The sequence below is a fragment of the Coregonus lavaretus genome, assembly GCF_964263955.1.
Source record: "Coregonus lavaretus genome assembly, chromosome: 37".
NCBI lineage: Eukaryota > Metazoa > Chordata > Actinopteri > Salmoniformes > Salmonidae > Coregonus > Coregonus lavaretus.
This window is the reverse complement of record NC_140024.1, coordinates 17,398,671-17,414,013: the sequence shown is the minus strand read 5'-3', so window position 1 is coordinate 17,414,013 and position 15,343 is coordinate 17,398,671. Positions and strand designations below refer to the sequence as shown.

The 15,343-nt window shown below is 42.6% G+C and overlaps 1 protein-coding gene across 1 annotated transcript in view; it reads left to right on the top strand.

The window, feature by feature from the left end:
- LOC311111368 (mucin-5B-like) overlaps positions 1-9,373 on the top strand; it is a gene marked incomplete at both ends in the record, with an annotated part of 46,882 nt that extends 37,509 nt beyond the window's left edge. The window contains 15 exons of the mRNA XM_084154085.1: positions 134-203; positions 421-558; positions 662-826; positions 943-1,037; positions 1,268-1,394; positions 1,505-1,760; positions 3,650-3,788; positions 4,133-4,243; positions 4,484-4,663; positions 4,796-5,035; positions 5,116-5,272; positions 5,389-5,517; positions 6,946-7,107; positions 7,771-8,383; positions 9,271-9,373. Coding sequence (XP_084010211.1) covers positions 134-203; positions 421-558; positions 662-826; positions 943-1,037; positions 1,268-1,394; positions 1,505-1,760; positions 3,650-3,788; positions 4,133-4,243; positions 4,484-4,663; positions 4,796-5,035; positions 5,116-5,272; positions 5,389-5,517; positions 6,946-7,107; positions 7,771-8,383; positions 9,271-9,373 — 2,685 coding nt within the window. The remainder of the gene's footprint in view (positions 1-133; positions 204-420; positions 559-661; positions 827-942; positions 1,038-1,267; positions 1,395-1,504; positions 1,761-3,649; positions 3,789-4,132; positions 4,244-4,483; positions 4,664-4,795; positions 5,036-5,115; positions 5,273-5,388; positions 5,518-6,945; positions 7,108-7,770; positions 8,384-9,270) is intronic.
- Positions 9,374-15,343: the final 5,970 nt, after the last annotated feature.

Below are 15,343 nucleotides of genomic sequence, written 5' to 3'. Positions count from 1 at the left end.
ATTGACTGACATGCTCTCAGCCTTTGACTGCAGTGGAAGTTTCTTTTCTCCAAATGTTGTTAAGTTTTAGGTTTGAATGTATTCTTTTAATATACTGAATAAACATATGGATACACAATGCCCCTCTATGCAGGTGATCAACATACAACCCAATGGAAAAGCCTTTGTAAATGGAATCTATTCTCAGCTGCCCTTTTCTGCTGGTAAGTTACAGTTGCACAATAAACATACAGTACTATCAATGTAGTCATGACTAGGCATACATGAAACTTGTGTCCTACAGTTAAAGCACATAATTGTATGGGGAATACATAAGGATAATTGGGAATGTCGTAATGGTGATGTAGCTATATCATTCAACACTGACACATATTTTACTTAACGTCATAATGCTCCATCTTCCCACTTTGTTCCTTATAGCTGGAGTAACCATTTTCAGAGCCTCCTCATTTTTCATCATTGTCCAGACCACCTTTGGCCTCCAGTTGGAAATCCAACTCTCACCAATCATGCAGGTCTATATTGCTGCAAGCACCGTTTGGCAGCAGAGAACTTGTGGTATGTCTCATCATCCGTTGACCAACCACCACATTCCACTGAGGTGTTCATGTTCTGGGAATTATTTATTTTCCCTGTATATAAATACATGTTCATCCTACAGGTCTTTGTGGAAACTTTAACAACAACCAAGGAGATGATTTCAAGGTCCTGAGTGGAGTGACTGAGGGCACAGCCATTAGTTTTGCAAACACCTGGAAAACACGAGCCAGCTGCCCAGACATCAAGAGTAGCTTTGAAAGCCCCTGCAGTTTAAGTCTTGACAATGGTAGCTGCATGTTTTATTACCTTTCCATGTCAGTTTTAAATGTTATGGAGAATGGTGCAAGTGTTTCTTAAAGTCAGCCTAACTATTTCCTGTGGTTTATTTTTTCTCTATTTCAGAGAAATACGCCCAGCACTGGTGCTCTCAGCTGGCTGATCCTAAAGGGTTGTTTGCTCCGTGCCACGCAGCGATAAGCCCAGACATGTACAAAGAAGTGAGACCCTTTCACCATACTATTCATTTCTGACAATTTCCTTAGCATAGCTAATACACAAATGCATGTAACATGTAATGCCAGCTATTATGGGGCAATTGAGAATTACATTGCTTGCTGTTAAATATTGTTTATTTGCAAAGTATTTGTGCATATTATGCACACACAATTAACACAAACTATTGTACAGTATAGTATGGATGCTGTTCTGACTGTGGTTCTCTATTCAGAACTGCATGTATGACAGCTGTAACTGTGAGAAGAGTGAGGACTGCATGTGTGCTGCCGTGTCCTCTTATGTCCATGCTTGTGCTGCCGAGGGCATCCAGCTCAGCGGCTGGAGAGACACTATCTGCAGTAAGTGACAATACCACACCATAATACCTAAGAAGATGTGCAAATTGTGGGAGAATAAGATACAAATATTATAAATATTTACAACTAACACTAATTGTTGCCATCCCCAGCCAAATACTCCACCTCGTGCCCTAGCACCATGGTCTACGCCTACAGCATAAAAAGCAGTGATCGCTCCTGCCGCTGCTACAGCGACTCTGACTTTACCTGTTCAATCACCTTCGAGTCTGTGGATGGGTGTGTCTGTTCTGAGGGAACCTACCTGGATGATGAGGGCAAGTGTGTTCCACCAGCCAGCTGCCCTTGTTATTACAAGGGCTCAGTGGTGTCCCCTGGAGAGGTCATCAGCAAGGATGGAACCATGTGGTATGGACCGAGATATTTACCTACCTATACTCAAACTGTATATCAATGTATTTCACTACACAATGTAAAAAAACACTGAACTGTTGCTCGGTTGCTTGCTTTTCTGCTAATATTTAGTGAACACCTTTTATTGTAAAGGCATATTTTTTTAAACTTTATGAATCAAGAGCCTTAGGCCTTGCTTTCCTGTAGTGAGTATAGGGACATTCAAGTACCATTAACATTATTTTATTTCAGCACCTGCAAGGAGGGCAATCTCCACTGTATTGGAGGTTCACCTGATCAGCCATGTAAGTCCATGTATATAAATTGTCAAAACAACTCACAATTTTGAGCTATTGTACTGTGACAGGCAACACTGCATTTGAATATAAGTCTGTTCTTTTAACGGCACTATGCCAAATCCTACATACATATATGGTGTGTGGTAATAGTTTGCTATTGGCAACAGAACCAGGCTATGTGCATGTTGAAATATATATATATATATATATATATATATATATCTCCATCCTAGTACACACTTTACACAGCATATTGATTTTATGAAAGACACAACAGAGTCATGATACATTAATTAACTTTATTTTCACAGCATGTGTTGCACCAATGGTTTTCTTCAACTGCTCCAATGCAAGCCCAGGAATAAGAGGGTTAGAGTGTCAGAAGAGCTGCAATATTCTGGATATGGCCTGTGTGAGTCCCCTATTCACCTTGTCTCCAGGCTATTGCGCACAGTACATATAAACCTGTGTACAAAACATTAAGAACACCTTCCTAACATTGATATTAATACACAATCTGTCTCAAGGCTTAAAAATCCTTCTTTAACCTGTCTCCTCCTCTTCATCTACACTGATTGAAGTGGATTTAACAAGTGACATCAATAAGGGATCAATGCTTTCACCTGGTCAGTCCATGTCATGGAAAGAGCATGTTCTTAATGTTTTGTACACCCAGTCATCTAATTCCCTTAGGATTGTGAATTAAAATCGAGTGTAAAATATAAACATTACGTTTTTCTTTTATTGTTACAATTAACATACAAAGAAAAAAATAAAAAAATATATATTATTATTTTTTGAAAAATATATAACAAAAAATTGTAAGGTGGTTGTCCCACTGGCTATCAAAAGGTGAATGCACCAATTTGTAAGTCGCTCTGGATAAGAGCGTCTGCTAAATGACGTGAATGTAAATGTAAACATATAGTGAACCTCGTCTCCAGGCTATTGCACACAGCACATATAAGCTTGGTACATCAACGATTCAAATGTGGCCTTAATGGGAGTGACCATATAATTCTATGGGAGTGACTTTATTGAGTAAAGTATTTGTCATCATTTCATTTTTGCGAATCACACGACTGCGAGGCGTGGCTCTGTGCTTGTGTTGTGCTAGCGTATGGGGGAGGGCTAGGGGGAAGTTGTTGTGGGAGATGATTGGTTGGTAGATTAAGCCAATTATGCCAACGCCTATATGCTTGGAGTTTCTCCCAGTCTTTCTGTATTGGATAATGGCTAACGAAGGCCAAGTTTGACCTGTCGGTCCACCAGACTCCTCACACATTTGGGCGGAACTTTCTGGAAACCAGATTAACATATAGTTAACACCATTTGTACACAGTAGATTTTCAAATCAATAATTTTTACTTTACAGATCAGCACAGAGTGCATATCAGGCTGTATGTGTCCCTCTGGACTGGTAGCCAATGGAAAAGGAGGATGCATCAAGCCAGACCTTTGTCCTTGTTCTCACAATGGAGCTACTTACCAACCAGGAGACAGCATCAAGGTCGACTGCAATACCTGGTAAGCTCATCTTGCCTCAGTTGGGGTTTTAAACCAACTAAGACTTCAGTCTGATATATCTGTTTTTGCCACTTTCAGCACTTGTAAAGACAGAAAATGGCAGTGCACAACAAACCTATGTCATGGAACCTGTGCAATTTATGGAGATGGCCACTACATTACTTTTGATGGGAAACGATTCACTTTCGAAGGAGACTGTGAATACACTCTTACAAAGGTATGCTTGCAGGGTAACTTGATAGTCTAACTGATCAACACCAATATTATAATATTTTTTTATTGGTCAAGTATTAATACATGCTGACCAATAAGGGTTTGTGTTTACTTTTTTAAGGTATGTACTGTAGGCGTTTCTGGGGAGTTTGAAAAGCAACATTTGAAACTGGACATTATCTACTGTTGCTTTGTGGAAGCTGCTATAGCATTCCCAACAAGCTGAACCTTTTCACTATTCCAATGATTGACTTACTGCATGTGTGGTTGGAGATAATGTACCATCCACCAAAATACTGTGTTGGCTGTTGTTAAATGTATGACTGAAATTGAGTCTACCTTAAACAGGACTACTGTGGTAACAACAATGCCAACGGCAGCTTCAGAGTCATCACTGAGAACGTCCCTTGTGGAACAACAGGCACCACCTGCTCCAAGGCCATCAAGCTCTTCCTGGGGGTAACTAGATTCCTGCTTCCTGCCTGGCACATACCATTGCTGAAGCCAAGACTACTACCATTCATTAATTCATACATACAGTACATACATACAGTACATACTATAAAGCATACTAAACAGAATACATAAATCAAAGCTTCATGAGGCAAAAATATAGCATAAATTATAACATAAGGAGTAATTAGATGAATTAATATCTTAATAACTATACACTCAAACTATTTTTTAAATATCTTTCAGAACAATGAATTAATCCTGACCGAAGGAAACTACCAAGTTGTTGAGAGAAATTCAGGGGAGGCGGTTCCCTACCAGATTCGCACAATGGGCATCTACCTTGTGATTGAAGCAAATAATGGTTTGATTCTCATGTGGGACAGGAAAACAAGCATGTTCATCAAACTTAACCCACAGTTCAAGGTACATTTGAACTTTGATTGAATGACATATTAGATTAGTAAATATGTTTCTAGTATTCCATCAAATGATATTCACAAGTCTGTTATGACTACTTTTATCACTCAACTGAATCTAATGCAATGTCCTATTCAGGGACATGTCTGTGGTCTGTGTGGAAACTATGATGGCAACGCAAACAATGACTTCACCACCAGGAGCCAGGCAGTTGTTGTCAAGCCTCTAGACTTTGGAAACAGCTGGAAAGCCTCTGCAAGCTGCCCCGATGCAAAGACCAAAAGGAGCCCCTGTATTGCCAACCCTTATAGGCAGTCTTGGTCACAGAAACAGTGCAGCATCATACAGAGCAACGTTTTCACAGACTGCCATTCTAAAGTAAGTTAAGACTTTAGTTGTTCACTGAATGTTTTGGAATTTGATATGATCATGTCGACTAAATTCTGTTTTCCAATTAGGTGGACCCCTCTCCTTTCTATGATGCTTGTGTGACAGACTCATGTGCTTGTGACAGTGGTGGAGACTGTGAGTGTTTCTGTACTGCTGTGGCAGCTTATGCAGAGGCCTGTAATGAGGCTGGAGCCTGCATAGCCTGGAGAAGCCCACAAATCTGCCGTGAGTCTCTAAATGTTCAACTCATTTAAGTGCTGACATAAAAATAGACTTAATCCAGTCAGTTTAAACCGAATTGAAGATAATACTTACAGAGAGCTTTTGTCCTCCACATACAGCACTGTTCTGTGATTACTACAACCCCCCTGGAGAATGTGAGTGGCACTACAAGGCATGTGGAGCTCAGTGTATGAAGACCTGCAGGAATCCCTCCGGGAGCTGCTCCACTCAGATACCACCTCTTGAAGGTAGAGTAGACATTCATTTAGGATCTATTTTGGGCAACAACAATTTTCCATAACAAATAAAATAAAATAAAATGTTATTTGTCATATGCGCCGAATACAACACCGTGAAATGCTTACTTACAAGCCCTTAATCAAGAAATAGAGTTAAGAAAATATTTGCTAATTAAACTAAAGTAAAAAATAAAATAAAAAGTAACACATTAAGATTGCATAACAATAACAAGGCTATATTCAGGGGGTACCGGTACCGAGTCAATGTGTGGGGGTATAGGTTAGTCTAGGTAATTTTAACCACTGTAGGTAGGGGTAAATAATCCGGGTGGCCATTTGATTAATTGTTCAGCAGTGTTATGGCTTGGGGGTAGAAGCTGTTAAGGAGCCTTTTGGACCTAGACTTAGCGCTCCGGTACCGCTTGCCATGCAGTAGCAGAGAGAACAGTCTATGACTTGGGTGGCTGGAGTCTTTCACAATTTTTTGGGCATTCCTCTGACACCACCTAGTATATAGGTCCTGGATGGCAGGAAGCTTGGCCCCAGTGATGTATTGGGCCTTACGCACTACCCTCTGTAGGGGATGCCGAGCAGTTGCCAAACCAGGCTGTGATGCAACCGGTCAGGATGCTCTCGATGGTGCAGCTGTAGAACTTTTTGAGGATCTGGGGATCCATGCCAAATCTTTTCTGTCTCCTGAGAGGGAAAAGGTGTTGTCGTGCCCTCTTCACGACTGTCTTGGTGTGTTTGGACCATGATAGTTTGTTGGTGATGTGGACACCAAGGAACTTGAAACTCTCGACCCGCTCCACTACAGCCCCGTCGATGTTAATGGGGGCCTGTTCGGCCCACCTTTTCCTGTAGTCCACGATCATCTCCTTTGTCTTGCTCACATTGAGGGAGAGGTTGTTGTCTTGGCACCACACTGTGGGCTGTCTCATCATTGTCGGTGATCAGGCCTACCACTGTTGTGTCGTCAGCAAACTTAATGATAGTGTTGGAGTCGTGCTTGGCCATGCAGTCGTGGGTGAACAGGGAGTACAGGAGGGGACTAAGCACGCACTCCTGAGGGGCCCCGGTGTTGAGGATCAGTGTGGCAGATGTGTTGTTGCCTACCCTTACCACCTGGGGGAGGCCCGTCAGGAAGTCCAGAATCCAGTTGCAGAGGGAGGTGTTTAGTCCCAGGGTCCTTAGCTTAGTGATGAGCTTTGTGGGCACTATGGTGTTGAACACTGAGCTGTAGTCAATGAACAGCATTCTCACATAGGTGTTCCAGTTTTACAATCATCAAATATTTAGAAGAATAACTGTCTGAGGTCATTTGAGATATTCTTTATTTTTCACTCAGTTTCTATTCCCTGTGTTTCTTCACCATATCCCTCTATCAATCAATTGCTTTTTGATCATTAATATTAATATATTTTTCTTCTTCTTTAGGTTGCTATCCTAAATGTCCTCCTGCTCAACCCCTATTTGATGAAGATACAATGCAATGTGTGGAGAAGGAGCAGTGTGGCTGCTATGGCAGAGATGGAAAACACTACAATAATGGAGAAAAAGTACCGACCACAGAAAACTGCCAGACATGGTATGCCTTTAGTAATACAGAGAATTTTGGTCTTCCCTAAAATTGTGAACACCGTAACTGTGTTTGAATGTCAAGAATGAAAGTAGAATTGTAAATGTTTCTTTTTCCAAAGCTATTGTAATTCCGTGACAGTGGATTGCAAATACGATGAACAAGGTATGAATGGATCCTTCAACTAAAACAACAACACATAAATTATTTATTCACCATTCCAGTACCCTAAAATATATCTTACCCTTTCAGCTTGCACTTGTACCTACAATGGGAACAAATACCCCTATGGACATACCATCTATCACACCACAAATGGGCACGGCAGTTGTATCACAGCCGTTTGTGGGAAGAATGGAACCATTCACAGGGACATGTACCCATGTTCAACTCCAACTCCAGCTTCAACTCCATCTGTTCCTAACTCTACTCCATCCTCTACATTGACAACAACTGTCTTTACTTTCTCAACACCCACAACTGGTGGGTACCTGAGACTGAGACTTGAATGACTGTGAATTAGTTGTTGTATGAAGTTATGTGAAATGTAAAAACTACAGCAGGTATCTTTTGCGATCAAAATGGCTAAGAACATTGCTAATTATGCACCTAAATTACCTGTTTTTACACAATTTAAAATGGTTTGTTTGTTTTAAACTGTTATGTAATCCCTGTATCTATAGAACCAGCCACAACTTCAACAGAGACAACACCGTATCCAACATCCTTTACTACAACATGTGGCTATCCATGTGTATGGTCACAATGGTTTGATACCACATTCCCTACACTTGGAACTCCAGGAGGAGACTCTGAAACCTACAACAACATAAGAGCAGAGGGACACGATATATGTGAGAAGCCAAGCAAGATTCAATGCAGAGCCGAGAAGTACCCAAATGTTAGCATAAGCCAAGTGGGCCAAGTGGTTCTGTGTAATGTTGCAGAAGGTTTGACTTGCAGAAATGAAGACCAGTCAGGCCCATTCCCACTGTGCTTTAACTACCAAGTTCGAGTCCTCTGCTGTGATGAAAATCTTTGCACATCTAAGCCTACAACCATTGCACCAACAACTACAAGGCCACCTTTTACAACAACAACAACTACAACAGAAACCACCTCCACTATATCAACAACCACGTTGACTACAAAAACCCCTAACTGCACAGTTTGTGAGTGGTCACCTTGGTATAATGTGGACTATCCTCAATTTGGTCCTGGGGGTGGCGACAATGAATCAATTAAAAAGATTATACAATCTGGAAAAGATATTTGTGAAAAACCAGTGGATGTCATGTGCCAAGCAGTGCGATATCCAGGGGTCCCATTGTCTGAATTAGGACAGAAGGTAGAATGTAATACGGAGGTTGGACTAATATGCCAGAACAAAGATCAAGGCATTCCTCCAATATGCCTTGACTATGAAATTAAGGTGAAGTGTTGTAAGACTGTGAAATGTCACACTACAACAAAAGTACCTATAACTACACCTACTGTCACAACTACAACAATGTCAACATCCACATTACCTACAACAACAAGTAAACCAATGACAATCACTACTCCTCCAACCTCAACTCAACCTCTAACCACAACTACAACTCCTACCACTACTCCAACACCCACAACTACAATCTTAACATCGACTGCTCCACCAACCACATCAACAACAATTCCTCCCACCACTACTCCAACACCCACTACAAAGACCTCAACATCGACAGCTCCACCTACAACAACAACAACTCAGCCTCCCACCTCTACTACAACTCCAACCACTACTCCTATATTTACCTACTCTACCCCCTGCAGTGGTGAAGAAAGTTGTGTGTGGTCAGATTGGATCAACCTTGGTCAGCCAACCTCTGGATCTGAAGGTGGAGATAATGAATCCATTAAGAACATCATTGCTGCTGGTTATCACATTTGCTCATCTCCAGAGGCAGTTGAGTGCAGAGCAAAACAATACCCTGGACTTCAGATCTCTCAACTTGGCCAAGATGTGACTTGCAATCCATCCGTTGGACTGATTTGTAACAACAATAAGCAAGGTCTTCAGCAAAAGTGCTTTGATTACGAGATTCGAGTGAAATGTTGTCAATGTGAACCCACAACACACATCCCAACCACAACAACAACATCAACAGTTCCTACACCCACTACTAAAACCTTAATATCGACAGTTCCATCTACAACAACAAGTCGGCCTCCCACCTCTACTACAACTCCAACCACTACTCCTACATACACCACAACAGGAGTATCAACTACTCCCTGCAGTGGTGAAGAAACATGTGTGTGGTCAGACTGGATCAACCTTGGTCAGCCAACCTCTGGATCTGAAGGTGGAGATAATGAATCCATTAAGAACATCATTGCTGCTGGTTATCACATTTGCTCATCACCAGAGGCAGTTGAATGTAGAGCAAAACAATACCCTGGACTTCAGATCTCTCAGCTTGGCCAAGACGTGACTTGCAATCCATCTGTTGGACTGATTTGTAACAATAATAAGCAAGGTCTTCAGCAAAAGTGCTTCGATTATGAGATTCGAGTGAAATGTTGTCAATGTGGAACCACAACACACATCCCAACCACCACAACAACAACAGTTCCTGGAACCACTACTCCTACACCCACTACTACAACCTCAACATCGACAGCTCCACCTACAACAAAAACAACAACTAAGCATCCCAGCCCCACTACAACTCCAACCACTACTCCTACATCAACTTCAACAGGAGTAACAACTACCCACTGCAGTGGTGAAGAAACATGTGTGTGGTCAGACTGGATCAACCTTGGTCAGCCAACCTCTGGATCTGAAGGTGGAGATAATGAATCCATTAAGAACATCATTGCTGCTGGTTATCACATTTGCTCATCTCCAGAGGCAGTTGAATGTAGAGCAAAACAATACCCTGGACTTCAGATCTCTCAGCTTGGCCAAGACGTGACTTGCAATCCATCCGTTGGACTGATTTGTAACAATAATAAGCAAGGTCTTCAGCAAAAGTGCTTTGATTATGAGATTCGAGTGAAATGTTGTCAATGTGGAACCACAACACACATCCCAACCACCACAACAACAACAGTTCCTGGAACCACTACTCCTACACCCACTACTACAACCTCAACAACGACAGCTCCACCTACAACAAAAACAACAACTCAGCATCTCAGCCCCACTACAACTCCAACCACTACTCCTACATCAACCTCAACAGGAGTAACAACTACCCAATGCAGTGGTGAAGAAACATGTGTGTGGTCAGACTGGATCAACCTTGGTCAGCCAACCTCTGGATCTGAAGGTGGAGATAATGAATCCATTAAGAACATCATTGCTGCTGGTTATCACATTTGCTCATCACCAGAGGCAGTTGAATGTAGAGCAAAACAATACCCTGGACTTCAGATCTCTCAGCTTGGCCAAGACGTGACTTGCAATCCATCTGTTGGACTGATTTGTAACAATAATAAGCAAGGTCTTCAGCAAAAGTGCTTCGATTATGAGATTCGAGTGAAATGTTGTCAATGTGGAACCACAACACACATCCCAACCACCACAACAACAACAGTTCCTGGAACCACTACTCCTACACCCACTACTACAACCTCAACATCGACAGCTCCACCTACAACAAAAACAACAACTAAGCATCCCAGCCCCACTACAACTCCAACCACTACTCCTACATCAACTTCAACAGGAGTAACAACTACCCACTGCAGTGGTGAAGAAACATGTATGTGGTCAGACTGGATCAACCTTGGTCAGCCAACCTCTGGATCTGAAGGTGGAGATAATGAATCCATTAAGAACATCATTGCTGCTGGTTATCACATTTGCTCATCACCAGAGGCAGTTGAATGTAGAGCAAAACAATACCCTGGACTTCAGATCTCTCAGCTTGGCCAAGACGTGACTTGCAATCCATCTGTTGGACTGATTTGTAACAATAATAAGCAAGGTCTTCAGCAAAAGTGCTTCGATTATGAGATTCAAGTGAAATGTTGTCAATGTGGAACCACAACACACATCCCAACCACCACAACAACAACAGTTCCTGGAACCACTACTCCTACACCCACTACTACAACCTCAACATCGACAGCTCCACCTACAACAAAAACAACAACTAAGCATCCCAGCCCCACTACAACTCCAACCACTACTCCTACATCAACTTCAACAGGAGTAACAACTACCCACTGCAGTGGTGAAGAAACATGTGTGTGGTCAGACTGGATCAACCTTGGTCAGCCAACCTCTGGATCTGAAGGTGGAGATAATGAATCCATTAAGAACATCATTGCTGCTGGTTATCACATTTGCTCATCTCCAGAGGCAGTTGAATGTAGAGCAAAACAATACCCTGGACTTCAGATCTCTCAGCTTGGCCAAGACGTGACTTGCAATCCATCCGTTGGACTGATTTGTAACAATAATAAGCAACGTCTTCAGCAAAAGTGCTTCGATTATGAGATTCGAGTGAAATGTTGTCAATGTGGAACCACAACACACATCCCAACCACCACAACAACAACAGTTCCTGGAACCACTACTCCTACACCCACTACTACAACCTCAACATCGACAGCTCCACCTACAACAAAAACAACAACTAAGCATCCCAGCCCCAGCCCCACTACAACTCCAACCACTTCTCCTACATCAACTTCAACAGGAGTAACAACTACCCACTGCAGTGGTGAAGAAACATGTGTGTGGTCAGACTGGATCAACCTTGGTCAGCCAACCTCTGGATCTGAAGGTGGAGATAATGAATCCATTAAGAACATCATTGCTGCTGGTTATCACATTTGCTCATCTCCAGAGGCAGTTGACTGTAGAGCAAAACAATACCCTGGACTTCAGATCTCTCAGCTTGGCCAAGACGTGACTTGCAATCCATCCGTTGGACTGATTTGTAACAATAATAAGCAAGGTCTTCAGCAAAAGTGCTTCGATTATGAGATTCGAGTGAAATGTTGCAAATGTGGAACCACAACACACATCCCAACCACCACAACAACAACAGTTCCTGGAACCACTACTCCTACACCCACTACTACAACCTCAACATCGACAGCTCCACCTACAACAAAAACAACAACTCAGCATCTCAGCCCCACTACAACTCCAACCACTACTCCTACATCAACCTCAACAGGAGTAACAACTACCCACTGCAATGGTGAAGAAACATGTGTGTGGTCAGACTGGATCAACCTTGGTCAGCCAACCTCTGGATCTGAAGGTGGAGATAATGAATCCATTAAGAACATCATTGCTGCTGGTTATCACATTTGCTCATCTCCAGAGGCAGTTGAATGTAGAGCAAAACAATACCCTGGACTTCAGATCTCTCAGCTTGGCCAAGACGTGACTTGCAATCCATCTGTTGGACTGATTTGTAACAATAATAAGCAAGGTCTTCAGCAAAAGTGCTTCGATTATGAGATTCAAGTGAAATGTTGTCAATGTGGAACCACAACACACATCCCAACCACCACAACAACAACAGTTCCTGGAACCACTACTCCTACACCCACTACTACAACCTCAACATCGACAGCTCCATCTACAACAAAAACAACAACTAAGCATCCCAGCCCCACTACAACTCCAACCACTACTCCTACATCAACTTCAACAGGAGTAACAACTACCCACTGCAGTGGTGAAGAAACATGTGTGTGGTCAGACTGGATCAACCTTGGTCAGCCAACCTCTGGATCTGAAGGTGGAGATAATGAATCCATTAAGAACATCATTGCTGCTGGTTATCACATTTGCTCATCTCCAGAGGCAGTTGAATGTAGAGCAAAACAATACCCTGGACTTCAGATCTCTCAGCTTGGCCAAGACGTGACTTGCAATCCATCCGTTGGACTGATTTGTAACAATAATAAGCAAGGTCTTCAGCAAAAGTGCTTCGATTATGAGATTCGAGTGAAATGTTGTCAATGTGGAACCACAACACACATCCCAACCACCACAACAACAACAGTTCCTGGAACCACTACTCCTACACCCACTACTACAACCTCAACATCGACAGCTCCACCTACAACAAAAACAACAACTAAGCATCCCAGCCCCAGCCCCACTACAACTCCAACCACTTCTCCTACATCAACTTCAACAGGAGTAACAACTACCCACTGCAGTGGTGAAGAAACATGTGTGTGGTCAGACTGGATCAACCTTGGTCAGCCAACCTCTGGATCTGAAGGTGGAGATAATGAATCCATTAAGAACATCATTGCTGCTGGTTATCACATTTGCTCATCTCCAGAGGCAGTTGAATGTAGAGCAAAACAATACCCTGGACTTCAGATCTCTCAGCTTGGCCAAGACGTGACTTGCAATCCATCCGTTGGACTGATTTGTAACAATAATAAGCAAGGTCTTCAGCAAAAGTGCTTCGATTATGAGATTCGAGTGAAATGTTGCAAATGTGGAACCACAACACACATCCCAACCACCACAACAACAACAGTTCCTGGAACCACTACTCCTACACCCACTACTACAACCTCAACATCGACAGCTCCACCTACAACAAAAACAACAACTCAGCATCTCAGCCCCACTACAACTCCAACCACTACTCCTACATCAACCTCAACAGGAGTAACAACTACCCACTGCAATGGTGAAGAAACATGTGTGTGGTCAGACTGGATCAACCTTGGTCAGCCAACCTCTGGATCTGAAGGTGGAGATAATGAATCCATTAAGAACATCATTGCTGCTGGTTATCACATTTGCTCATCTCCAGAGGCAGTTGAATGTAGAGCAAAACAATACCCTGGACTTCAGATCTCTCAGCTTGGCCAAGACGTGACTTGCAATCCATCCGTTGGACTGATTTGTAACAATAATAAGCAAGGTCTTCAGCAAAAGTGCTTTGATTATGAGATTCGAGTGAAATGTTGTCAATGTGGAACCACAACACACATCCCAACCACCACAACAACAATAGTTCCTGGAACCACTACTCCTACACCCACTACTACAACCTCAACATCGACAGCTCCACCTACAACAAAAACAACAACTAAGCATCTCAGCCCCACTACAACTCCAACCACTACTCCTACATCAACCTCAACAGGAGTAACAACTACACACTGCAGTGGTGAAGAAACATGTGTGTGGTCAGACTGGATCAACCTTGGTCAGCCAACCTCTGGATCTGAAGGTGGAGATAATGAATCCATTAAGAACATCATTGCTGCTGGTTATCACATTTGCTCATCTCCAGAGGCAGTTGAATGTAGAGCAAAACAATACCCTGGACTTCAGATCTCTCAGCTTGGCCAAGACGTGACTTGCAATCCATCCGTTGGACTGATTTGTAACAATAATAAGCAAGGTCTTCAGCAAAAGTGCTTTGATTATGAGATTCGAGTGAAATGTTGTCAATGTGGAACCACAACACACATCCCAACCACCATAACAACAACAGTTCCTGGAACCACTACTCCTACACCCACTACTACAACCTCAACATCGACAGCTCCACCTACAACAAAAACAACAACTAAGCATCTCAGCCCCACTACAACTCCAACCACTACTCCTACATCAACCTCAACAGGAGTAACAACTACCCACTGCAATGGTGAAGAAACATGTGTGTGGTCAGACTGGATCAACCTTGGTCAGCCAACCTCTGGATCTGAAGGTGGAGATAATGAATCCATTAAGAACATCATTGCTGCTGGTTATCACATTTGCTCATCTCCAGAGGCAGTTGAATGTAGAGCAAAACAATACCCTGGACTTCAGATCTCTCAGCTTGGCCAAGACGTGACTTGCAATCCATCCGTTGGACTGATTTGTAACAATAATAAGCAAGGTCTTCAGCAAAAGTGCTTTGATTATGAGATTCGAGTGAAATGTTGTCAATGTGGAACCACAACACACATCCCAACCACCACAACAACAATAGTTCCTGGAACCACTACTCCTACACCCACTACTACAACCTCAACATCGACAGCTCCACCTACAACAAAAACAACAACTAAGCATCTCAGCCCCACTACAACTCCAACCACTACTCCTACATCAACCTCAACAGGAGTAACAACTACACACTGCAGTGGTGAAGAAACATGTGTGTGGTCAGACTGGATCAACCTTGGTCAGCCAACCTCTGGATCTGAAGGTGGAGATAATGAATCCATTAAGAACATCATTGCTGCTGGTTATCACATTTGCTCATCTCCAGAGGC